We start from the raw sequence: 27,332 nt of genomic DNA on the forward strand, positions 1-27,332 counted from the left end.
AAAATGATCAATTTTTGTGAAAATCGATTCGTAGTCAAACACGTTATTATTATTCCCAACGATTCGTCGTATATCTGAATCTAATCCGACCGACCGATTCGATGGAGGACTGGTCTTGAAGTAGTTTTAGTGTTAAAGTTTAAGTGCAGTAATTGTAGATCAAGAGTCGACATGTTAATGATATTTTACACACTCGTGGGGCTTTTTAATCGATGATAAATTAATTCAAAGGAGAGTGTCGACGTAAAATGAAGTGCTAGGAGGGTCTCCCGCCTCGATCACGGTACGAGAGAACGAACGTGTGCAATAGCGCGACGTAGGAGCCCCCGGAGTCGCGTGAATCCGCCCCTGCCACCATCACCACTCGCCCGACGCCGGCACCTTCTCCGCTCGTCCTCTCCCGACGACGGTGTCTACCATCCCAAACCCAACCCGAACCAGTCCAGAAATCCCCACTCCGCGGCCGCGCACCGCGGCGACGGAAGTGTGGCAACGCTGCAGCTCGCCAGTGTCTCGGTCTTGGCGAGTTACTCGGGGGGGCTCAGGCCGAGTCTACCGAGTTTGTGTCTACCGGCGCGGGTAACCCGAAAGCGAGTGTGCCGAGGATTAAAGTCGCGGGCCTCTTGCCGGCACGCGAGACCGTCTCGCTGCTCGAAGGCCATAAACGGATTGAACGTAAATATCGAGAAGGGAGGACACCGGCGGTACGGCGGAGAGGAGAAGTTTTCCAAAAGTTTTTCACGGCCGCGCGGAACCAGAACGATCACAGGAGGGATCGCGACGTTTAAAGAGAAGAATTTAAAAAAAAATCGCACGCACACGCGAAAGAAAAAAGGAAAAAAAAACAAGCCAACGATCGGGACACGTTTCGCGCGTTTGTCGTTCATCCGCGTCATCTTTGCCCGCCGCCCGTGATAACGCGAACGTGCGTCGCGTCGAATTCTACATGCGTTGTATACATAACCACCCGCGTACATATACAAGCATATATATATAAAGATACGATACGAAGATACGTAATATACGTATCATCTATAGTATAAAATAATAAATACACGGTGATCCACGCGCGACCAAAAACAGTGTAAATGGCGCTCTCCGCACAGAACCAGTCGACGTCGTACGTGAACTTGTATTACTCGATCGTCCAGCGTGCGGCGACACGCTACTTTAAGGAATATTACAACTCCGGTGAGTACCCGCCGTGAGTCATTCATGGGACTGCGCGCTGTTGACGTTTGATCCGTTGATCGTCGTTTACTTGTTCGTTGTTCCTTCCGATTCGTCATCGATTCAAATCGAAATCGCGCACGCAGCCGCTTGGCCACCTGTGCGTCGTCCACGTTTTGCCAAAACGACGACGTCGTCGCAAGCGCGCGCTGTGTGTACGCGCGGTTTCGAATTTTCCCGCCCTCCCTCCTTCCAGGCTGTGGGTCTCTCTTACACGCACACACGTCCTCGTCCCGTATCTCTCTCCCTCCTGATGCACCACCTCCTTCGCAATGTACACACGCGTGCATACACATAGAACGTGCAGAGTACATACGTGAAACGGGCAGACAGTTGAGCCGGCACCCACTAGCAGAAGTGCTCTTCCGACACCGATTAAAACACGCCGCTGGCTAGACACGTGCCCGGTTCTAAACTCGTGTGCGCTCCACGCACGCTACCGCGAACCACGCCGAGCGTCAGCCGTCGTGAAAACAGTGCTCAAGCTCGTGGCTGTGTGTCGCGCTGAACGCGTCCGATTCTTCTCGTCCGATCGCTACCAAAGTTGCGCTGGACAAGGTCAAGAGCTTGGACGGATGATCGTCGATGCGTCGCGTTGTCAAAAAAGTTGTCTCCGTTGAGGGTGTCCGATATCCTTATCTTGATTCCAATTTTGCATAACGAATGATAGATAACCGTCTTCCCGTTACGCGGTTTGATCAAAATTCAAATTCGAGTTATAACGCGACCAAAACTGCAAATACTCGGTAACGTACGAATGGATAAAACGATGGTAGATCAAAGCCACTGGTTTATTCGTAGAACGGAGTATGTTTAAAAGTAATAGCGTGAACAAACTCTCTTGGGGTGCTCTCTCGAGATAACAATAACTTTCTATATTTCGATTCCTCATTTCTCATCCGTGGACAGCTGAGAACTTGATCGCGCGGTTCAAGTTCTTCGAGAGGACCGTATGGTAGAACAGAAGGCGGTCAATGCGAAGAGACACAACAACAGAATGCTTAGTTAGGAGAGTGGGACGGGAGTGTTCGGGGGTCCATGAATCGTGAAAGATAAAGAAAGGAACGACAAGGGGAACCCGTGGAGAATCTCGGTATCCGTCGTCCGTTGCGATCGTCTGCTCGAGCGATTTGCAAAACGCGCGAGAGGAAAAAGTGAGAGAAGGGAGAGATAGACAGCGAACGAGAGAAGAGAGGAGTGGGAGGTAGATAGAAACGGAAGGAAAGAGAGAACCAATGGACGAACGAGAGTGCGAGCAGGACGGTATGCTGATCCGCAAAATACGGTCTCGTTACTATCGTCGGCGTTGGGTCATCTAATCGTCTCTGAAATTATCGTCTCGCCAGTGCAGAGTGACGAAACGCTCTCTCCGGGAGAAATAAGTTTTTCGTGAGTAGCGAAGTGTGCTGTACCTTTCCACGTTTGTACCTCACGTTTTAATACGTTTCGACGATATATAGAGGCACGAACCAATAGTATCGCTACTTTGCACATTGATAATAATGTAAACGAGCTACTATTTCCTTCACGACAAGGTTTAGCAATTCGTTGCTACAAAACCAAACATTCTAATCGAACTCTTTTTGTACTCCAACTCCGGAGATACAAGAATTGATTTCTATTAGGTACGTCGAGTTATTGCGTGTAGTTGTTACATTTCTAATCTAACTACCGGATCAATTGTATCTCGTTGTAGCTATTATGATCGTATGAACAAAAAAGAATAAGGAAAAATTGAATATCGTCGCGAGGTGCAGCACTCTTCATCTACGCTCTGGTGTTTGTGCGACGATTTCACTCGCGATTCTTTCGGATACCGATCGTTCCGATCGAGTTAACGCGTCGCAGCCAGCCGCGTGCGTGCACGCTCGTGTCCGCCGGCGTCGATTCGCGACCACACAGGTCTGGTCAAGGTGAACATTCGCTGATGGAGGAGAACTTGCGACGATCGTGCCGCTCGTGACCGAGAGAACGGGCCCTCGCGTGAGATCGACTGTGCCAACGATGATCGGCGATCGAGAATACCAGCTGGGGATGAGCAGAATTATAGCTAATAAATTTTCCTTGTTGTTTTTCTAACAGATTACAAGTGTATTTGATAATTATAGAAATCGTACGAGTATAATACTAAACAGAATTTAAACTTCGTTGGCTCCTTTCTCGTTCGAAATTTGTACGTAGATGAAAATTTTGCTCATCTTTCATACGAGCTGCCGATCGAGAACGTTGGATCGCGTGAGAATCCGCTCCGTATTAGCTACCGTAGACGTGAACAACGAGATCAGTGACCAGTTGCGTACACGATACTTTTTTGCAGGCAAATAGTGTTATCCAAGACTGTCGAACAAACGAATCGCGATCAGAAGAGTCTGCTCGAGTGTTGATTACCAACGATTGTCGCTTAAACATCCGGTCGCGTTCGCATATCCTCGAGGCTCGCGTGTTCCGTCTTAACCCTTCGTACATTTTTTAAATACGAGCAACTAGCGATGTCGAAACAATTTTAACGGTGGGAAATTGAATTTTCTTCAATGATAATTTTAACGAAGACTTTATACGATGTACTCGAGAGGGTACACGTTGAAATTCAAACTTTCCGCGCAACATGGTTTCCAATTTAAAACTTCCCAAAATTCGGCCTATTTTTAGAGAGTCAGGATAGTTTACGTCTTAATGCTCGCTTTGTTCTGCGGCGCGACCGGTGGTTTCAAGAGTGCGAAACCACCGGCGTTGAAACGTTGTTTTCGCGCGTGATAGTTTGCCAACCGGGAGCAACAACTTTGCTACCGACGACGGGACATCAACGTCCGTCGAGCCTCGAGGAACGATGCGCACCTGATGCAGAGATCTATCCGCAGAGACGGGAATAAAACGGCGCGGGCGCACATTGATTCTCTTGTTTCCGTTCTATGAAGCGTCGAATTGTAATCTAGTTTGAAACAAAAAAAAAAAAAAAAAAAAGAATGAGAGAGGGAGGAGGGTGGCCTATCGAGCGGCAAGAGCGAACGTTATCTCTGCTGTAGGTTTATCGCGATATTTCTCTTCGGCATCGTCATCGAAACAGGATCATTTTCGCTGGTTGACATGACGAGGATATCGGCTGGTGATCCCGGGATCGTTATTGGACAGTATAAAGTCAATCGCGCCGAATAAAACGATTGGTTTTCGTTTAGCCCCGCTGAACCGGCTTTCCAACTTGGACCCACCAGAGCTACACATGATCGGTCTGTGGAACTTTGCTTATTTCAGAGGTACTTATCACGCTAAACTTTTCGATCGATATCGTACGACGATCGTTCCTCGTTTTCTCGACGAATGGACGCGCGATAGTTGGCAACACTTTTGCAGCTCCTAAACGAGACTTTACACGATATGTTATGACATCAGAAATACGTTTAGGAGACCCTGTCCCTTTGGATACTTGCTCTGCTTCTTCATTTTTGCCTGAGTTTATTAGGTCATCTCATAAGTTCGTATCGCAGATGGGGAAAGATTGTAAAAAGACAGGGTGATTACGTTCTTTTCAAAACATTTAAATTGCCGTTGTGAGCGGTAGTGGTTACACGTATAATTAAATTTAATAATATTTTAATACCGTCTCAGTAATAGACGACAAAGTATTAGCGTCGATTCGAACAGTAACACCAATATAATTTCCCTTCTCGCGTTTCTCGTCTACTTTCCTGCTGTTTCGCGATAGTTTGCAAGGAAAACATGAAATTTGGCGCAGGTGCGTTCGGTAGCCGCGTATCGAAATCGAGAAAATTCGATCCGCTACAAACTAATCCCGCGGTAAGTTCAACGACAAAACGCTGGCAGCTTTTTTCATTGAATAACTCGCGGCGACGCGAGCTTATATTTGGAGAATAAACGACGACGGGTTTATCGTGTGACTTCTGACGATAAGAGCGCGAGCGTTGCTCCGTATCAACGGGAACGTTACGAATCGACGCGGGAGAACAGGCCTGTGTTTGCGCGCGGAAAATCTGCGATCGCTCGATGAGGAGACCGATTCAGAGTTTCTCGCGGGATTCTGTTGTTCACGGGCGTCGTGGATCCCGGCGAGAACGGCTCGCTAGGCTACTGCAAGCCGAACGGAATAAATCGTTGATTTATCTTCGTTCGTACGGTGCCAAGACTCTATCCGCTTCCACGATCTCGCTTAACCTCGCCCGGATTGAAAGTCGATGCGCGCCGCGACGACTGCTGCTCTTGTATTTTTTTTTTTTTTTTTTTTTTTATTTCCCCCTTTTAACGACTTTGTTCGTCATATTCAACAATGAAAACGGAACGCGAGTTCGGGAAACGTTTCATTACGTGGTGTAGCGAGGCGAGAGGACGGAGTTCAGCGGACAAGACTGTCGCGGGGATGACTGGAGTCAATTGGAACTTTTTTGATAAAATGCCGTGACTTCATTTTATACCCTATCCGTTTGGTAACGGGCATCAATTACAGCCAGACCATCAAAGTTCTCTTAAACGCACCGGGGGTTCCTGGTGTCAGACGTAGACCGCGAATGTTTATGCAGTCGTAGCAAATGAAAATGAAATATCAACGATAATATACATGTTACACCGTTTGGAACGTAAAACATACTTTCGTTTAAGTTTCGATTATTTTTCTGCCATAACTCGGGTCGGGACAGCATCGAAAATAAATAATTGCAGTAGCGTCAGCCACCGTGAATAAGGCTTGCTCATCTTCGGTTCGAAGTAGTCCAAAGACGCGATCGATGGCGAACCGAGGGTCTGGCTCATCGTAGAGCGTCGGTGGACGGGCACAAGTATTAAAAAACAAAGCGTCTACGGGGTCGGAATAATAAAAGATGGGACAAAGCCGAAAAAAAGAATAAAATAAAACTCGCGCGACGGTTTCGGGCTTCGCTGAATGCGTACTACACGGGGCTAGCACCGTTAACAGCGGCGCCCCGTCTCGTTTCTGTCTATTTTTCTGAAAACAAACATTCGATCTGACGAGCTCTATAACACCGATGGAATACTAGAGAAGGACCACTCGTTCCTCGAGCACCCTTCGCGCCGCCATCGCGGAAAGTTATGTTTTTGTTGCGCTCGATTCGTGTTTTTTCGTCTCTTTGGCTTCTGCGCCGCCGCTACGCCGGGTCCCTTCGGCGCTCGATACGAAAATGGGCCGCAGGTATTCCCTCTGACACTCGATAAATAGCGGGGAATGTTTGCTCTTGCAAATGAATGTTTTCCGCGAGCCCCCGCGAGTGATTTTAACTCCTGAGTGTGCGTCCTGCCAATACGGTTTTTCCCCCTCGCTCTGTCCGACCCCTCAAAACGTAGTCGATGGAGAACAAACCGACGTCCTCGAACTAATCCGCGACAATCCAACGTCGCCGAGGGCTGCGGACCGCGAATTCCTCGGGACGTCACTAGAAACATCCCGAGTTGGGTTCTTTGGTCAGATACGCGGTGAAACCTCGATTATTATTCAAATGCCGCGAGGATCGAGGCTAACGGAGAGGTAGGTGGTCTCTAAGCAACAAGTAAGGCAGAAGTAGTGGCACTATTATACATTTCTGCTGTACGAGCAACGTTCAACGAGGTGTCGATGATTCTACGATCGATGCTTCCTGCGAAACTGCCCCGAATTTAAGGAGAGAAGTCTCCTTGGAAAATTATAGCTGTAGCGTCGTGTAGTGAAAAGAGTTGGAAAACAAATTTTCGCGCATCCACGATGGCTCGCCCTCTTAAACATCCTCGTAACCATCGACTGGGTTCGCAAACCATCGAGCACGGGCGTAATGTTATTCGATTCCCTACCTATTTACGGAGTTTCATTGAGATCGACTCTGAATAGCGCATGTGGTCCCCTCGTTGGTACACCGGACGCGACGCGGCTCATTCCCATTTGGAATCGACGGAGGATCGGTTATTTCGTCGCGTCCTTGCGCAGCCACGGCGAGTCCGTTCGCAGCACCGTTTAAGATTCTCCGGGAACGCGGCTGATTTAATCGTACGCGGATAACAATACCCGCGGCTGCACGCGACTGGGCATATTGAACTTTCGCGTCGTGAGAAGAAATAGAAATGGCCGTTTAGCCGATAACGCCCCGACTGTTCGCCGGCTGGGAAGGCGCGAGATATCTTCGTTACTTTTTTTTTTTTTTTCTCTCGTTGAAAGGAGCAGTCGAGAGGCGACTCGATCGTAACACCTGCAAGACGAATAAGCGAGGGGTAATATCGGATTCGTGGGAAATTATCAGTTATTTCGCGAGCAGGATATCGCTTCATTGTATCGATAGATGAATGGATGTTTATGCGCTTATGGCTGATGAAAGTATAGATGAATGGATAAGAATGTACACAAGTTCAAAAATACATATACGAGACATCAACGGTGACACTCGTATTGAATGTTTATTTTACATAATAAATAAATGTGGAGTCTAAAATTATGGATGATTCTGTTAACGTCTACCTCTCCGAGGAAGGAAATGCGTGAAACCATAGGTGTTTTTAAGTTTTTGAGTACATACCGAATTGCTTATTAGAGGGCCAAGTAGGACACGGAATCCGTGGGTGCCTATGAAAACTGAAAGGTTAAGGTACTACCGGAACCCTCGAATCTCGCTGCGTTGAACGCCTTAGGATAGCCTAATTAACGAGGGTGTCGCAACGAGAGAAAAAAAGAGAGTGGCATCGTTACCTCGTTGAGACCGAATTTTGCTCAAGTCGTGCACTCGCGGGGTCGTCGAACCGGGTATATCGGAACTTTCGCGTTGTTGGTAGAAGTAGAAAAGGTAGTTCATCGATAACTTTTTACCGTCTCCGTTTGCTCCATTTTTTGGAGGAATTCGCGAGACGGGTTAATCCTGCGAGAAGTCCCGAAGCGTTTGACTTAGAAATTCCGTCCATCTGCATTCGATGACGCGTTCTTTAAACTCCCTTTACTTCCAATAAAAGCGGGAAAGTACGAGGTCTGTAGTCGAGTAAGCCATTCATTCCCGGCAGTCGAGATATCTCGTAGCTTGCGCTACAAGTTGAGTTAGGAATTATCAGAAAGGATGAAAGAAGATTTCATATAATAATATTTTTTCTCTAAAACTGCCAATTTAATCTTTAAATTAGATTACTACGTCCGTATCGAATCTTTGCGGTCAGAATATTCTAAAGTAGTGGATGGGTTAAACGTGGATCACGTTGATAATCCTTGAAACATTTGGCAATTTTCGTAAATTGTAAAATCTTTACTATGAAATACTATCTACCTGACCGACGTCCTCTCTCTATTTCTATCGAACTACAACGACGAAAGATAAAGGAGCGTTTACATGTAACAACAACCGACTTACTCCGATCGAATTCTGTACAAACAGAAATCTGACCTCGTCCAGTTCAGAGACGTACACGCGCACACGCGTGAGCTATCGCGGATTGAGACTCGCAACACCCGAGACGAAACGATGATTTACAAGGAATCATTCATAAGTCCCTTTTAATGTCGGAACGATCGCACGTAGCCGGCTAAGTTTAGCGATAAAACGGCGCCAGAATGCGTCTATTGTTCGGAGCTTTCGCGAAAGCTCGAGAAAAGTCCGCGCGGTGTTAAACGAGATCGCACGTTGAGCAGCCGATGTTCGGAGTCGCGAAATAAAATATTTGCAATTAACGTCGCCGTATAAATTTTCTAGATAGCGTCGAGTCCACGGGAAAATACAAAGCGTTGTTGACCTTTGATACGGATACTCTTGCTTAGAGACCGGCGTAGACTTTGATACTTTAGGTTACGCGAGAATTCTCTGCACGAGTGTCGACGAGTAGAGAGGGTTGCTCGAGTGAGGGTGTAGTAGAGACGAAGACATGCTGCGTAGAGTTGGAACCTTATTTATTGCAAGAAATCGAACTTGAAATTTATTAGGTTACAACAACCCTTATTTCCGCAACCTTGTCGAGAGACGTCGCGGTCCCGTTTCGCGTTCCTCTGCGATGCAACGATAGGAAGACGTGTTTTCGCAACTTGGAGCAACACGTACAGGAGCCGCGGTTGCCGTCGCTTTAACGCTCATGAAAACTTTATGAGAAGATTAAGGTCAGTTTATCGCAGCGATCCCGCGATCGCGACTTCGGTGACGAAATTCGCTCTATGCAAATTCATGGTGCTACATCTCGACGAGTCAAGGGTGTCTTTGGCTGAAAAAGCGCGGTCATTTTATCATTTTCTTTTTTCTTCTTCGAAAGAGGGACGACATTCATTAACACAAAGCACGATAATCACCACTAGTTTACTAGACATTTGCCGAGACTTTGTTTAACGCTAGGTTAACGAAAATTCCTCATCAGGTTTCCATTACCGAAATAGCACTTTCATAAGTGAAGTCGATTTACTAGAATTAATTAGAAGACTTGGAGAAAAATGAATTTAGGTAATTTCCTCGTGAGATTCCGAAGATCGACGGAATGATATAAAAGTGGACCAGCAGGATACAAGTTCGTCGAAACAAAGGAAACATCGAGACAACTCGTGCAAAGACAGTGATAGGCAGTTTCTCGAAAGGTAACGATCACCGATACCAACCACTCGAACGGATATTTTCCAGTGCTCGGACGAGCTAGCCACCGCGCTGCAAACAGTTAACACGCGACCGAAACGAAGAGACAAAGGGTGACGCACGTAGCCAGTGGAGTAACGCGTCCTCTATGATGGAATTCGTCGCTTCGACGCAAGCTCCTTTCCCTGCTCGAGAGCAGCGATCGGTCTCGCGAAACAAAGAAAAAGATAAACAGAAGAAGGAGGAAATCAGAAAAAAGTTCATTGACGCGTCCGCCCGACCGAGTGAAAGCATCAGGTTTGTCCATTCAATTAACCTCTACCCTGGTAATGCTTGCGCTCTACGTTCGCAATAGGAATGAGTTATTGCATCGGGAATGCGCTTCTGAATCGGCAACCACGGGAGCTTGCATCGTCCGACGCGTGGATTCGCTACCACTTACGGGAGAACCGCGACGAGGGTAGCTTCGAAAGGGTATTGAAAACAAAAATTTGCTAATCTTGTTGCAGAGCTGTTCCGATAGCTAGGCTGCGAATGTTTATGCGATTTCATATTTTTACGAATAGTGGATTTTCGTGAGTTGAAATAGCAATCTTCCAAGTCCTCGACCTGAACTCTATTGCGATACATCTGTGTGAATTTTAGTGGCCATAAAATTTGTCTTTCTATGAGAAGACATACGTAATATATCCTTTCATCTCGTATAATTAATCTTTCTGCATTGCAGTGTATCGCAAAAGAAAACGATCTCCTCCCCCGTCGGCCAAGTCGTTCTTGTAACAATTAGCAACGTTAAATTTAACCTTCGGGTAAATAAGTAAAGAGTCTTGGAGCAAAGAAAAATGAGAAACATTCTCCAATCTCCACGCGACGAACAATTTGCCCATAACTGAGGAAATGGGGCGTCTAATATCGGCGAGATCGGGTTTTCTCCTGGACGCAACATCCGATGTTTTCTTTTATTGCACGCATATCGAGACAGCGCCTTCACTTTGAGTGGCCACAAAGTCGCTTTCACTCGGTCAATTAAGCGCCAGCGGACTTTCAAGCAAAGACATTCTAGTTGCTCGCGATTTTGCGAGCGGCTGAACGAACTCGAGTCCCTCGTAAACTCTATCATCCCCCGTAGCTACCGGGGCGTGCTCTTATGCGTCTTGGACTTAATTGGGTCTTCGTTAAGACACGCGAGTCGACGCGCCAATTATCGAAAAAGTAGTCCGATCCGACGCAGTCCCCCACTTCTCGACATTTAGATCTCGTCGATCAGAATTGTTGCTATGCGACTAATTATGGGGGAAACAGTTCCGTCGTTATCAAGGATAGCAGGTAATATTCGTGGTATTTTCCGTTTCGAAAAATTAATTAGTTCGTAGTAAAAATAATCTGATGCGACGCAGGCCCCTATTTCTCGGTATTTAGATCCCTTCGATCGGAATTAAAGCTATCCAGCTAATTATAGGAGAAACAAGCACGGCACGAATGTTTTTCGTTGCTTTTTAGAGTTTCATCGATATCGACGATAGTAGATATTACCTAGCCCTGGCAGAAGAAGAAATTAATTACTTGGTAGTAAAAAATACAGTTGAAACAGAGTACAGCAGATTCGAAACTGTTGTCGGAGCTGTTTACAAGCTGATAATTTGATCGTTATTGCGTTTCACTTTGCACGGAGAGGTCTCCTTATCTTTTCTTTTACGAGTACATGTCCCAAAGTAATTGCGATAAACGTAACGATTCGGCGTATATCGCATAGTAAAATTTAACCGAATATTTGTACAGGGTTATCCGCAGCGAACAGGGTAATCTCTTCTCTAAATGAAAATACAAAATACCCCGTTAATTTCGTGGAAGGAGGGTATTTCGCGTGCCCCCAGGTTCCCGCGGTGTTTGTTTATCGTTACAACGAGTGGGATATATTCGCAAAGTTCGGCCTCTTGCGCCGGGCGGGAACACCCTGTATTCCCCGTTGAAGAGTGCAAACAGCTTTCCGTTCGTCGGTGAAAGAGCCTTTCGAATCGATAGCAGACCGTCGGAATCCTGACACATTTCGCAAATACGTTATCCAGCCTGCGCCCGGCTTGCGCGGGACGAATTTCAAGGAGCGAATTAAAGGGCCGCGGGCATGGAAAAAAAAAATATATTCTCGCGTTGGTCGCCGGGAATGGGGCGGGCGCGCGAGTTGTAACGAAGTGCAGGCGGGTTCGGGGCATTCGAGAATCGACGGGATCGACCCGGCGACTTAAATCTGCAAGCTGCTACGGGAGGAAAAATCTTTAAAAATGCTGTCCGACGAAAAAAGCGCGCATGCGTAACCACGAGCCATTTCCTTCTTTCTCTCTCTATCTACCTTTCGTTCGCCGCCGTTCCCCTACCGTGTCCCACGACTCTTCCCCTCGCCTGCTTCCCTTTCCACCGGCGTTCGATTGCCGCTTTCTTCCTCCTCGTTTCTCTTTACGCGTTCCACGCCGCCAAAACAAATCGTAAAGACGCCTTCTGCTACGTAATCGCGCAGTCATTTCCAAAAAATCAATGATGTCGTCGAGAAACCACGCTACGCCTGCTATGCCGGCTCGAGACTTGTACCGAAAGAAATATTGAACTCTGCATCGTTGTCTCGCACTTTGGTAGAAAAACTGTGCTTTCGTTTTTCCTTTGGGCTCGCGCTCGTAGAATTATTTTAACCTGTTTACACGTGTCGTATCGCGAGTGGACTACGTTACGATGAATGGAAACTGTTGTCGATAGACTGCGGATTTAATCGGTGTATGACTTACGGTAATACGGTGAACGTATAAAACATATACATATTCCGTTGATCGCAAGATTCCTTGATCGTACTACTCCAAATACCACCAGGTGCGGTCAATAAAAGTTAACCAACGCTAGAGGGTACGCGATGTGGATACATTCGTTACAAATGACCGATTTAATCCGCGTTTACCGCGCGTGCAATCCACTTACACTGCAACGTACACACTCGAGCACCGCGAACTTCTCCGCAGAGTATAAAATCGAATTCGGAGATGATCGTGGCCGTCTTCTTCTTTTTTTTTTCTCTGTCTCCGTCGCCTCCTCTCGCTCGAAGCTCTTTGTAAAGCTTTGGGAAGCTTTCGTTTTCTCCCTTTCTCTCGTTCGAGTTCAACGATATCGTCGAGGCGGGCTCTGTGTCAAACGGGACGTTTCTTACGTTGCGACGAGACTCGAGAAGCGGTTCTAGACTCGCGTGTCCTGGCGGGAAATCGAATTCGAAAATCCTCCCATTTCTCCGACGTTTACTTCTTTCGGGCTTCTCGAGAATCTGTTCCCTCGCGTCGAGCTGTTTTTCCACGCTTTCTTTCCCAACGAGACAACGATGAAATTTTATCGCCGAGGTTGAAGATTCGAAACTGATTTATATGATACCTTGAATGGACATTATTTGCGTCTACTCTAAACCTATAGAATTCGTCGAGAAAGATATTCTACGAATATAATGGTAAACGATAAATGAGAAAATTAGCAACTCGGACAATTTGTTCAACTAGTGTAACAGGACAACCAGTGTTATAACTGAACCTTTTAATATACTTTGCTACAAATATTTTAAATACTTAAGCAACAAAAATATAAACAAACGAAAAATGTCATCTATAATCCAGAAAAATTGAATACCGTCGAGGAAGACCCGGAAACGAGCCAAAACTCGTAGATTTGTCGTCCAGTGTAATACGAATAAAACCTGCTCTGGATATTCTAATTAATGAATATTTTATCAACGGACCTGTAGAACTTGGCAGAGTTTCACCTGCTCTCCTTTGCATCTGGATGCTAGATTCCTATTTGTTTCATTTTTCCTGGGGAAACAAGTGTGCCAGTTTTCCCTCGTTGACAGCAAGGTTACATTTTTCGTTCGTCGTCAGGTTGGACGCTTTCTAATCCGCGCGCGAAATTCCTTTCCCGATGGTTGCTTTGTTTGCTCGATGGCAATTATCGCGCGACGTTTAGCATTCAATGAACTTGACAGGCGTAACATAGTTGCACGCTGCGAAAAGGGCAACGGGCATGTTCGATCGGGCGCAGGTGTGCACCGTCGAAATCGATGTAATTATATTTACGAATAATTCATAAGCCGGTTGTTCTACGAAACGATGGATGAAGGTGATGAGTAAAGCGAGGATTTCGTACACTCCCGACGCGCGCTGATATGGAAACCATTCGAAATTATAACGGGAATTTTTCTTGCATTATCGAATATATATAGATTCATTCTTTTTCGTTGATGCAACATTGCGGAGTAATATTTATTTATCGTGTCGCAAGCTTAAAAAGATGTAGAACAAGAGGCAAAGGTTGACGAAAGATGGAAGAAACGAATTGAAGAAATACGGAGCAGTTGTCGCGCGATGAATCGGTTTAAGCGCGATTTCAAGCGAACGACGAGCATCCATTTAAGAGCGCGACGCTCGAGGTTCCCTCGTGGTCGTGAATATAAAATTCGCTCGGAGACGAAATTTTCGAGACTCGGTTGGGACCGGAGCGTTTGGTTGAACGCGCTTAGTGCACTCTGCGGCGAGAAAACGGCCCTCGCGGATGCGCGATTACGGCAAGAGAAGAAGCCAGATAGAGGAAAAAAGTTTATTGTCGCTCACTGACTCGGTAGACCGGCGATAAATCAGCGAAGGGGCATCGTGCGTGAACGTAAACTTCTTCGAAGCGGTACGATAGCTCCGGTCTTATCGTTCAGCCAATGTTTTCCATAGGAAATTCTACGAGTTCTGGAAACTCACGGAAAACTGCGGGCGAACGTAATTCTTCCAAGGATTTGCTTGGTAATTGAAACCGTCGAACGATACAAGGTGGGAAAACAAAGCCGAGCGAGCTCGCGATGAAATTTGTTCGCGTCCCATTCTCCTTTTCGAGAACCAGTCATTTTTTAAATAACGAAATTCCATTCGAACGATAAACGACCGGTAAAACTTTCCACGAGGATTTGCTCGCTCGATGCGAAACATAATTTCGTTTCGACGGTCGCGGCCAAGGCGCAACTTTTGCCGCAAGTTTTATGCGATTCGCCGTGTGCCGGTTTCAAGGCTCGCCTCGTTTGACTGTCCAATTCATCTCGTTAACTCGTATGAACGTCTATTCGCCAAAAGATTGCGGCTAACTGCGGCGCGACCTTTGCGTTCCCGCGAAAAATAACACGGTTCGAACGATCGTTCGATTGGAAATCGACTCGTTTCGTGTCGACAAGTACTCGACATAAACTTTGGAAATTCGAGCAATATTGACAAATAAATCTATATTTGAACACAGAAAAGAAAGATGGATCCTTTTAAGCTTCCATTATAAAAAATTACATTAAGCAAATAAAATTTTGATCGTGTCTGGTCGTAATGCATTCGAACTCCCCCGTTCGCCAGTCTGGACGCAGAAAAAACTTTACGAAATCAATGATACGCAAGAAAATATTAATGCCGCGACGAATTTACCGCGTTCCCGGCGAAAATCTCGTTAAAAAATCATCCGGTTTGCGCTGGCCCCGGAGCACAAGTCCACGTGCGACGATTTCGCGATAAAATGATCGAAATAATGGCCGTAGAGAAATAAAATCGAGCTCATGCATCGGCGCTGTTGACTCCTACCGCGCAAACAAACCGCTGTCAACACCTGGATATTTAACGAACCCTCTATTCCATAATCCGTCCAATCAAATACATGTCAGTTTCGAAATTTACAAAGGCTTGGCTTTGGCTTATATTTTAAGTGCGGAACTATAATTTACAAAGGAAAGAATCGATACGTAGCACGAATGAACGCGATACCAAGGAAACAGGAACGAATTACGACCGATTGATGTCTAGGACGTTAGAAATCGACGAATTGTAAAGGTCAATTTGTATAAAATCGAGTTGTAGATGTCAAGTGACTGTACGCGCCGCTTCGTGTTAACTTTCGCTTATCTTTTCAATTATCGAGAATTTCCACAGGGGAGTAAAGGTTGGACTTGCAAAGGTCCGACTGCGTTAGTCACATGTAGCGGGGAAAACAAAAGTGGCTGGATAAGAGAATTTTCTGATAACAGGCTCTACTGTTCTGCATTTATACAAAATTTACTACGTTCAGGAGTAAATCTTGAATGAACCTTGAATCGACTCATCAAGAAGATAAAAATGAACGTTCACCCTAGCGTTGCTGAAGAACAATGCAAACCAACGAGTGCCTATGGATTGTTATCCGGAACTCGTACCGGAGTTTCGAGACATTTTAAGTCGATCGTACGTAGCTGGCTCGTCAAAGAACAAGTAGTATGTAAAGATCAACGAGAAAGCGAGGGTTAATAAAAGCGAGTCGTTGGGACTTAACGTAAGCGTAAGCGTCGTTGGTCGATCGGTGGAGAAGAACTCGAAGAAAACAGCGGTTCTTTACGATGGAACCATCGACACGGTCGTCCAATAACGCGGCCTAATGTCGTTACCAGGCTTTTCACGACAATAAAATCGCCTGGTGGCGTTGTTTTGTCTACGTGAGCTCGCGCGCGCGCACACGTACGTCCAGATTGGAGCACATGGAGCCGTTTTTACGAGTCGATCGCTTCGCGTTCCCTCTTCTAAGAAACGAGCTGGTTCCCTTCGCGCCGCCTTGAACCGCGGCTAAAAAAAAAAGTGGAACGCATTTCGCCGTGAATAACGACGTAGCGGACTTTCACTCGCCGTGATAATGCTCTCGGGTCTCTGGCTCCAGATGAGGTATCGATACACCTCTACTTTATTCGTCGACGATTCCGACGTGTAGGTCGTTCCATTTCCAGCATCTGTTTGGAAGATTTTTAATTCTAGACTCCGCATTACCAGGCTCAATTTGGGGAAATAGATAAAGCTTTTGTGTGAAAAGGAAATCCTTTTCTTAGTTATAAATTGTTCCTAAATTGTTCCTAAATAGGCTAATAAATGAAGCGATAATGAAAGAAAAATTTGTTCAGCTCCAACCGTGTAGGTTGAAAATGTTTTATCCGACTCGCTCGCGTAGACTACATAACGCGTCAAGAACCGATTCGACTTATCGATTAGGTTCGTTTTATACCCCGTAAAGGAAAAATACGCCAATGGTCGCAGAGATCCGAGACGAGCATCATCTGGAACGTCTCCGCGACGCCAGTCCGAGTTCCTTTCCATTTCGTCGCGTTTTCACCGAATTCGCAAATCATGCGACGTTTGCGACTCGCTTTCCGTCGAATATTTATTTATACGGCGATCTAGACGGTAGCCATCTAATTTGTCGGCGAGACAGTCGAAGCTGGGCCATATTTTTATCGCGGACGTTTAATTTCGTAGAAATTCCTTTGCCGGCAAAACCGGTTGCACGCTAAAACGTCAGCCAGAGAAAGGGGTCTGGGGCGAGGCGTGCGTGGGGATTCCCCGGCGAACCTATACGTCTCTTTTTGATTGTCCCTTGATACAAAAACACGCGATTACGTACAACAGGTACTGTTGCGTGACGTACGACGCGATCGCAAGCAATAGTTGAAGATTTTTTGAAAATCTGATTTGGCTTGGTTTATTAAAGTGTGTAACTGATTTAAACTTCAGTTTTACACTTGACGTTACTCTGTCTTACATAGCTCTTACATTGGTTTCAATACTGTTTGCAGTATCTCCTAACTCTCGTATCTGTTGAAACCTAACGGCCTTCCTATAGCTCGAGTACCTCGGGATCCCTAAACCCGTACTGTAGTTGCGTACATGCATACTACACCCCCACAATTGGAATATACATATATGATTATTTATACAGGGGGTTAGGCTCCGTTAGGAGGTTTCATTTTATAAATTATTAAAAAAACCGTCATTTAAGAAATGTTAATTTCTCGGTTGTCAGGTAGGAGTGCTACATGCTTGACGATTGAGATTTAGAATTAAAACCTCTTGGGCAAATACGTAAGAAAACAACGTCGAAGGAAGCGTTATCGGCCATCCAACGCGAATCCTGTTTTTCGACCGCGAGGTGTCCACCTACGTGGAAAATATCGTTGTTCTCCCGTCGTTTCGCAATTAAATTTACGAGACGTATTCTTATTTTTACACCGTCGATCCGCGAATTCTTCGCGAAACGGACACGAGACGTAGCCGTCGACAACAACTTTTAGTTTTATATTATTTTTAACACGCATGGATCTGCGGCAAATATAGCGAAAACGTAGGAACATTATTCAAACGTATAATTCAAATCGTTCGATCGTTCGATTGTTTTCACCTTGCAATAGTGGAACAAGGAATTGCACCGATAGATCCGCATAATTGCGAGTTTTACCCATCGACGAGCATTTTGTTTCGATGTCGGCCACCCCAATTGGACGAATCGTGCGTGCACGCGATCGTTAGCTCGATTCGCGGATTCGTTTCACCGACGACAATATCAAGAAAACCAAGTGAAAATCCCGGATAAATTTGTTTTATCCGTCGGACGGGGGCAATTATTTTTGCGCGGCTTGATGTATCGCGGAGAAGGCGTACGCCAAAGAGAAAGCACGGATAGATACTCTCGGAATACTGAACCTCGGATACCGGATATTGTAAACCGACCTTCACCGCGAAATCTGTACATCAACCTTCGCCGCGGCCGGCAAGCCTTCGTTTAAAATTGCACGGCTGCGCGCTCGCTGCCAATGTCATTTAAATACTAAGACTATCGAGTGGCTACTAGTCGGCGCGAACCCGATCGCTTATCGATAAATTGGGAAAAATGGAACCCGTTTCCGTTAGACGACCCCTGCACGCACCAATGACGCCTGATCAACGTTGCCCGACGAGATTCTCGGCTGTCGTCAACGAGATCGAGAACACATTCGCGAAATTAATACGTTGCAAAGAAATTTATCGATATACTCCGACACGAGGTTGATTCGAAGAGTCGAACGTTACTTTTTCCTGGTCGTTTTCTCGGTCTCTTTATTTCAGAGGGCTTCGCCGAGTTAAAAAATAACCGCGAGTGGTTGCGCCGCGTCTCGATTCCCGAAAGTGTCGGGTCCGTATCGATTTAATTCGAGAAGTCGTTCGAATGTCGTCAAGGCGAAAAAGAAAAATAGAAAGAGAGAGGAAGAATCATTCCACCCGCGAGTTCGTTTCCGGCTCGCGTCTCCTTAACGCAAATCGTACGACTTGTTTATTGATTATACGGGGGACACATGTACAGACATACGTCTACGATCGCGCCGGACTCATTAACGTAATTAATGATACGACAGCCGTTTCAGCAACGGCTGACGGAATAAATAAGCGATAATATTATGTAGATGCGACCGATCAATCTGACGTCGCGCGATAAGGAAGTGAAAAGAATCTGTGGGGGGCGGTGGAAGGGAGGGATGAATTGGTGTCGAATGTCGCGTATGTCGCGGTGTAAAATGGATTTTACAGCGGTTTCGAAACTTTTTTAAAGGCATCCCTCTAACGAGAAAAGTAGAACATTGTTGTAATGTTTGTCATAATTCAGTCGAAATTAAGTAACTCCTTCCTAGAGGTCTTCCTATAACAAATATACGGTCCGTTAAGACTAAAAGGTATTAGTCAGGTTTAAAGTTGGGAGATTTCCGTGGTACATAAATCGGATAGCACGGTCCGCGATCGCGAGCGTGCATCAGTTGCCAGACAGGCGTATCAAAAGACACATATAACAATCGAGCGTGGTAAACAGCGAAGTCATTCCTTCCATTTGGCCACGGGGAAAAAGCAACGTTTCAAGAGGAAGGTGCTCGTGCGATTCAGATTAATCGCGTAGCCCGCGAAACTGCAGACGAGCCGGCATTAATGATCGTCGCGTGTTCCGTCTCGCTCGTGAATCGACGAAATGCTTAAACGCGCGACGAACATTCGTCCGCGTCGGAAGATATCTTCAACTCGAATTTGTTTCGTAAACGCCAAGTGAATTCTAACGCGATCGACGTCGATTTTTGTCGTCGGGTCGCGCCTCGCGCGAATTTTCTTCGATTGCCATCGGTCCTGGTCATCTTGTGATAAGTAAATATTTTTCTTCGGAGTCATCCTTTCTCCGAGTCACCCAAACGCGATCGCGCGACTTCCCTGAGAACTTTTACCGACCCCTGAGTTCGATAACACTGGTCACCGTGGCTGCCGAAACGTGTCGTTCGCGAACGAGCATGAAAAGCTGCTCGCCACGGAGATACCTATCTTTCCTTGAACGGAACGGGGAGGGTATAGCGAAAAAGTTAGACGCAAATGGCGGCGCATCGGGCGCAAGAAAGCGTGCGTGATATTAATAAACAGAGGAACGAAGATAATCCGTCGATGCGTCATCCCCCCCGACACAAAAACAAAACCATGCCTGAAAGAGGAAAATCGAGTTACGCGAACGCGAGTAACGTTAACCGGCCGCCGGGATAAACGAAAGAATGGAATAAAGAGCGAGGTAATTAATCCGATAAAACGGAATATTTTGTGTGTAGCGTTGCATAATACGAATTCCATAATCATGAGATGCGCTCACGCGGACCGTTGTTTTCCTCGTAACGCGACTGTACGCGATTAGCCGTGATTACGACGAACGCGTGTCGCCAGTGATTCAATAACGAAGCTCCATTCTACGCTCGCTGGCTTGCAGTCGGTTCGATTTCGGTCTTCCGTGATGCCGTTTAATCACCTGGTTTTTCTCCCCGTCTCTTGGAAAAGTTGAGAGGGGCAACCTATAGTTCTCGAATCGCTTAGATGTATTATCGCGAATGGTTGATAGCCGCCTGGATCTCTTAGTCGAAGTCAGCGGTAAAACTTGTCGAGCAGATTCTGCGTTGGAATTAATCGCGTACCGATAAACTACCGGGGTAATCGTTCTAGCCTAGGGCAGGCGTGCCAGGCAAGCTTTACCAACGATTACCAGATCCAGGACCGAAAGGAATCGTTCTCGATATCCAGAGGGTCTGTAAGAGCTGCTCGACTCGGTTCTCGTTCTCCTGTTCTACCGTTTTTGAAAAGATCGCCACCCACGATCGCGAGAAACGCTACGCTCGGAGGGGAAGCGAGGGAGACGGCGAGGCAAACTTTTCGCGCGAACAGAAGGGCAGGGAGATTCGACATCGCAGATACACGGGGAACACTTCATAAATCATTCGCGCGGACGTGTATCCCGCGTGCATCCGACCTGCATAACAGCCGTTGAACTTGCGAAGCTCGAACCGGACGTATCTGACCATGCGTGACCAGGAACGTGGTCGATTCAACGTGGTAGAAAGTGTACACGCGGCGAACCGATCCGATACAATGTTTTACTTGCTCGAATGTCTCTCGTCGGAGAGGGAACGCGATTAGCTGTCGCCGATCGAAGCGATTCAAGGGCTTGTCTCGTTCCTTGCAGCGGCGACGACGACGACGACGACGACGACGACGATGATCGCCGTGATGGAGAACCTTCGTTATCGGCGTCGTTTCCCGTATTATAAATCGATCGTGGCAGGCTCGAGTTTTACGAGCGTATTAAATCGTACGCCATACAATCGTTATTTGTAATGTTCGCGCGTGTCGATAATATAGTCAGGTTTCCGTTTCCAATCCGATGTACCGGGTTATTAGCGACCGGAAAATTAATAAAATCACGCGTACGATCGGTGTATGCCCCCGAGCAATCCCAATTAAATCTACCTCCGGGAATACAGTCCCCGTTCTTGATATATAACCGAGGAAAAAAACTTGAAAATTTAATCCTAGAAGGACTTTTGTCGAGTTCGATTTCTGTGGGTGACGATTTACGAATTTGCGAAGAGGAATGGAAATCTCGGGAGTAAACTAGATCGACCAAGATCCGACGAAAAAGTCCTCCCAGGGTTAACGACGATTACGTCCGCGCGAATCGACCAATCCCGACCGACCTCCCGTTACCAAACAAAGCAGGCGGACGCTTGTTACTTTTCACGGGCACGCATCGATAAAGGTTCGTTCGACTTGTCTGATTCCAGATACTGGCGCGCCCTACGTATTATACAAGGACAACATGGAGAGACCCCAGGGGCAATGGGGCCCGGGGCCGGGATCTCTCCAGGACGGGGGACTGTACCCACAGCAACAGCAACAACAGCAACAGCAAGGCTCCACCTCGTCCGGCAGTCCACAGCAGGCCTGTGGTCCCCCTGTCGAGGGAGAAAGCGGTCCCCCGCCTTCGTTGGCCTCTCCCGTGCCCTCACCGTACCCCTCGGCACCGCCCGAGCCTCAAGCCTTAACCCCACCCGACGACGATATACAATCGAATCAAGCCACCTCTCAGCAGCAGCAGCAGCAGCAGCAGCAACAGCAACAGCAACAGCAACAACAGCAACAACAACAGCAGCAGCAGCAGCAGACGCAACAACAAGTCCAACAGCAGCAACAACAACAGGTTCAACAGCAGCAGCAACAGCAACAGACGCAGCAGCAGGATCACTCGCCTCAACAACAATTAACGCCGCACGAGGTAGACCGAAGCGATTGTTTTCCCGGCGCCGGAGAGCTACAGCAGTATCCGCAACACTACTTCAAAGAGGCCAGGCCGCATCCGTCGCCGTCCGTGCCACCTCACATGCTCACACCCGGTGGTTTCTCCGCGTTACACTATCTAAAGCAACCGGGGGTTATGTTGACGTCCCTCGGGCAAGGTGACGGCGGGCCCAGTTTGGACGCTCATCAATACGCCAGCCCCGGGGCACCGAACATGGGGACAGGGTTGCCCGACATCGTCCAGCAGAGCGGCAAGTCGGGCAAGGGCGCGAACAGCGATCTACGATTGTTCAAGTGTCTGACCTGCGGGAAAGATTTTAAGCAAAAGTCGACACTGCTCCAACACGAACGGATCCATACGGACAGTCGGCCATACGGGTGCCCAGAGTGCGGGAAGCGGTTCAGGCAACAATCGCACCTAACGCAGCACCTGCGCATACACGCGAACGAGAAGCCGTACGCTTGCGTGTACTGCGAGCGTACGTTCCGGCAGCGTGCGATCCTCAACCAGCATCTGCGCATCCACTCGGGTGAGAAGCCATACCAATGTCCGGAGTGCGGAAAACACTTCCGTCAGAAGGCGATCCTGAATCAGCACGTCCGCACACACCAAGGCGAGCATTTCTCTCTGCCTCCCAGACTCCCAGAGGGCGTCCACCACAACCACACTGACCCATTCACCGGTTTCTTACCGTTACTATCACCACCGTCACCGCCGCCACCATCGTCATCGTTTCTTCACTTGGCATCATTATATATATGCATACATATGCATATATATGCATATATATGCATACATCTATTTCATACTTTCGCCATATCGTCACCTTTGCCGTCACGCCTTTCTCGATCACCATTATTTCGTTCGTCGAGACAGACTTCGTACTAACAATCATCCATTCGTTTCATATATATATATATATATTTTTTTTTTTTCTGGTTCTTTATAATCCATCTTGTTTTTCCGCTTTTTCCCCTCGTCGGTTCCCGGCGGATTCGTTCAACGTTGATCGAAGCATCGGCCTCGTTGCCGCCAAGGCCAACCAAAGAGTGAGAACGGTTGAGCTGGACGCGAGCGTGCTGGTGAGCTGTGAGATAGAGGAGCCTACCTCCCGCGTCCCGTATCCATTCCTCCTCAGCTTTCGATCCTAATCTAGTTCTTCCGGTCTCTGCAAGTCCATTTCTTAGCTGCATCGTTCTAACTCATCACGACACGTTAACGTATCGTCTGTTCCGCATCTATTTTAACGCCACCTAACTTTTCGCAAACGCGTCCTTTCGCGAAGGTGAAGGAGGCGGAACTTCGTGTCCAATTAGCAACTCACCGGTGACCGCGTTTATAATAAATCGTTGTCGAGTAAAGATCGGTAGGTTCTGGGTTCTCGAGGGTGTACTCGTCCGCGAGGTTTCAAACAGTATCGCGCGATTCTCCCACTTTTCGGCACGTAGTTAGTTTCTTTCCTGGTCCGCGTTTGCTCGAGCGACTAACAAAATATTCCTCCAACGAGCGCACATCCGGCCAGCCGATGATGAACTTGGTTTCCGTGTTTGTTGCAGACGTGAGCCCGCATCTGATCTTCAAGAACGGAATGACGCCGACGCTCTGGCCGCAGGACGTTCCGTTCCCCCCGGAGGAGGGCAAGGAGGAAGTGGCGTCGACGTTCGGCGACACGGACACACAGTCGGGAGCGTTCAGTCCGGCGCCGGACGCGAATTCCATCCAATATCCCGCCTACTTCAAAGATCCGAAGGGCGGGAATCACGCGGTGTTCGGTGCCGGTGGCACGGGCAGCTTCGGTGCTCTCCAATACATCAAGCAACAGGGCGGTACCAAGGGCTGTTTGCCGGACGTGATACAACACGGTCGCTCGGCGGGGATGCCGCTTTACGTGCGCTGTCCGATTTGTCAGAAGGAGTTCAAGCAAAAATCCACCTTGCTGCAGCACGGTTGCATACACATCGAATCGCGGCCGTACCCTTGCCCGGAGTGCGGTAAAAGGTTCAGGCAGCAGTCCCATCTGACCCAGCATCTTCGCATTCACACGAACGAAAAACCGTACGGTTGCGTTTACTGCGGACGTAACTTTCGTCAGCGCACAATCCTGAACCAACATCTGCGCATCCACACCGGTGAGAAGCCGTACAAGTGTCAACAGTGCGGCAAAGATTTCCGTCAGAAGGCGATTTTGGACCAACACACGCGCACCCACCAGGGCGATCGACCGTTCTGCTGTCCGATGCCGAACTGCAGGCGGCGTTTCGCCACCGAGCCAGAGGTGAAGAAACACATCGACAACCATATGAATCCGCACGCGGCCAAGGTGCGCCGGAACTCGAGCAGCGACACAAAACCGCCCGGCACACCGGCAGGTTTGGGACCGGTGCCCGTCCCACGGGGACTCACGCCCACGGTGGTAAAGCCGGAGCTCTATTTCCCGCAATGTTACGCGCCCGCGTTCAATCATCAGCCGCCCGTGTCGACGTCGCAGTTCCCGGGCCAGGCGAACGGCGTATCCGTTGCTGGCGAGTTCAAACCACCGACCGGTCTGCCGCCACAGTGACTAACCGTCCATCCTGCCGCCTACTAGCAAGCAGGAATACCGCTGAGGTTTCAGCGATGCTTCGGTCACGCATTGCAGACCGACGCCACCGCAGCGTCGAGCATCGCGTCGCACCGATGTAGCCAGCAGCCGATCCAACAACACTACCCGTGACATTTATCGTACATTTACTAGGGTCTTTCTTTTCGTTTCGCGGTTCGCTTACTTTCCTCGTTCCATCGCTTCGCGGAGCCTCGGAACGCGCGTCGCCAGCTACCAAGGAGCTCGACGATCGCCGCAATGCCCCCGGGGCGTGCCTCGTGGCTTTTCTATTCGTCGAACCGGACTCGACGGTGTGCAATAATAAATCGTGGAAGAGCAATGTCGCGAACGCGAAATCACCGCTCGACGACTCGCGGTTTCGCCCTCGCGGTCCGCGCCTCTCCAGTCGCGTCGACTTCCATCCTTAACCCGACGACGAACGGTCGAACCAGCGAAATTATTCGCGACTAGACTCGGAGCTAAATCGATCAGCCCCTCGATCGTCATCTTTGGGACGGAATGTAAGCGCCGTCTTTCGGCGAATCTTTCAATTTCAACAAAATCTCGGACGATTTTCTTACGGTAGAATTTCATCGTTGAGTACAGTTTCAAGTAAATACGGAAGATAAATAGCCCGCTGACAAAGGTGAGTGCAGATGAATCGATTTCCAATTGATTCCGCGTCGACGCGACTCGCGACCGCGAGGGACCGAGGAAGGTCGAGGGCGGACCACGGCGAAAGCTATCGTCGGGCTCGTCCGCCCGAGGTACCGAGAAAAGTATATCAACCAACGAAGAATCTCGTCTATTCTCCCATACGTATGTTTTATATTAACGAATTAACGACGTACCTACTCGCGGGTTTTTTTCGTGGATAAGCGAATAGCTCGAGAGAGTTCGGTGGTTCCGGGCAGGCAGGCCGTCCGAGGTGTCGTTCGTCGCACCGTTCACACGCTCATTCGGAACGTGTTCCATCTGCGAACACGGGTCGAAGATGTTCGATTTCGACCAGACTAATGCAAACAAACAAACAAACAAACAAAACAAAAACAAACGATTGTGATACGATATTTAACTTGCCTATGTTTAAAAGGGACAAAAAAGAATGGGGAAAAGATGTGATGGGAGGAAGGATACGTTGCCTCGAGACGGGAGGTGAACACACGACCACGAGAAGAATGCCTGTAAATATGTAAAGCCGTTCGCTCCAACGGACGAACGAAACAAACAAACAAACAAACAAACAAACAAACAAACAAACAAAAAAACTGAAATGGCGCGAAAAAGAGCAGGAGAGGAATATATGCGTGCGTGGTGCGTGAATGCGTCCGTGTGATAGAGAGAGAAGAGCGTATGCGCGTTTCGGAGTCGCGAGGGTGGAAGAGAGAGAAAGGAAGTATACGCGAGTGGGTAAGGATCGCCGAAGGATACAAGACGGAAGGAAGAAAAAAAATAGAAAAGAAAATGTTGCTGAAGAAGCAAGAAGGAAGAGGAGGATGCGGAGGACAACGAGAAGAGACGGTAGGAGGGGGTGAGCGCGAGGAGGTAAAGGGGAAAGAAGAAGAGAGATTAGGTAGGATTTACGAGGACGACGCGGTATCCCTCGAGTGTGCTGAGCCATAGCTTTCGATACGACGAGTTGACGATGACGATAGTTGCGCGAGAGGAGGTATGACTCTTGTATACTATAGTAATATTTGAATGTATATTTATACGACAGGTTATATTATTCTATTAACTATAATGATGATATTTTGAATCGGTTTTAAAATCAGATTGGTGCTGATATAACACTAGGTAAGCGATACGAAAGAGGAGGGAACGTGGAAGAAGGCTGAGACACCGTAGAGTAGCGTATAAAGTAGGGTAGTCGATAGAGTAGCTCAAAAGATGACAAAAAAAAAAAACAGATGAAGACGAGTAAAGTCGGGAAGAGGGGGGAAAAAAAGACTTCCGAAGGACCCTCGCGAAGTCCGCTCATTCGGAATTTAATAATAATAAATAAATAATTGAACGCTATCGTAACACCGCCCTGGTGGGGAAAAAAAAAAAGAAGAGAATGAAAGATTATTTCGTGGCAATACATAAAACGAAACGAGGGAAAAATGGTGGGAAGGATGCGAGGAAATTTCAACGTACTAGAGAATAGTCTTTTAAATTTCTATATTAAGACGTGTGATCTCTCTAATTATTGTATATTATATATATATATATATATTATAATGATCTATACCTATAGATGACGAGATACATAAGTATATATATATATATGTATAATTACGATTATACGTATATTAGGCGTTCTACGGTTAGTCTTTTATCATAATTAGACACAGAGATGATCTGAAGATGAATAATTGTGCGGCCATATTCTCTGTGGCCTGTTCGTAGTGCCTCGGAATTGCTGCTCGCGGCAGTGATTTGACCGTATTTTAGGATGGTATATTAATAATTATATCGAGAACTGCAATTATCGATACTCTGATACAGTACTAAAAGAAGAAAAAAAAAAAATGAAGAGCGCGATGGAGGTACGAGAAGAAGTGGGGGGC

General features: G+C 47.4%; 1 protein-coding gene across 2 annotated transcripts; it reads left to right on the plus strand.

Moving 5' to 3' along the window:
• Positions 1-25,830, plus strand: LOC128895344 (myeloid zinc finger 1). Of its 2 annotated transcripts, none has more exons than XM_054157865.1 (3): positions 1-1,191; positions 21,685-22,728; positions 23,756-25,830. In XM_054157865.1, the coding sequence occupies exons 1-3, from the start codon at positions 1,089-1,091 to the stop codon at positions 24,757-24,759; spliced, it is 2,151 nt and encodes a 716-aa protein (XP_054013840.1). In that variant the 5' UTR covers positions 1-1,088; the 3' UTR covers positions 24,760-25,830. The 2 variants fall into 2 exon arrangements, with proteins under 2 accessions (XP_054013840.1, XP_054013839.1); XM_054157864.1 differs by having other exon boundaries at positions 2-1,191; positions 21,685-22,812.
• The last annotated feature ends 1,502 nt before the right edge of the window (positions 25,831-27,332 follow it).

The sequence above is a fragment of the Hylaeus anthracinus genome, unplaced genomic scaffold, assembly GCF_026225885.1.
Source record: "Hylaeus anthracinus isolate JK02 unplaced genomic scaffold, UHH_iyHylAnth1.0_haploid 5, whole genome shotgun sequence".
In the NCBI taxonomy this organism is placed as follows: Eukaryota; Metazoa; Arthropoda; class Insecta; order Hymenoptera; family Colletidae; genus Hylaeus; species Hylaeus anthracinus.

Excerpts from the sequence above, each read along its gene's own strand:
- LOC128895344 (XM_054157864.1), top strand. The coding sequence starts at position 1,089 with ATGGCGCTCTCCGCACAGAACCAGTCGACGTCGTACGTGAACTTGTAT. Across the intron at positions 1,192-21,684 it reads TAAGGAATATTACAACTCCG|ATACTGGCGCGCCCTACGTA; the intron begins GTGAGTACCCGC and ends GTCTGATTCCAG. Across the intron at positions 22,813-23,755 it reads GCACGTCCGCACACACCAAG|ACGTGAGCCCGCATCTGATC; the intron begins GCGAGCATTTCT and ends TGTTTGTTGCAG.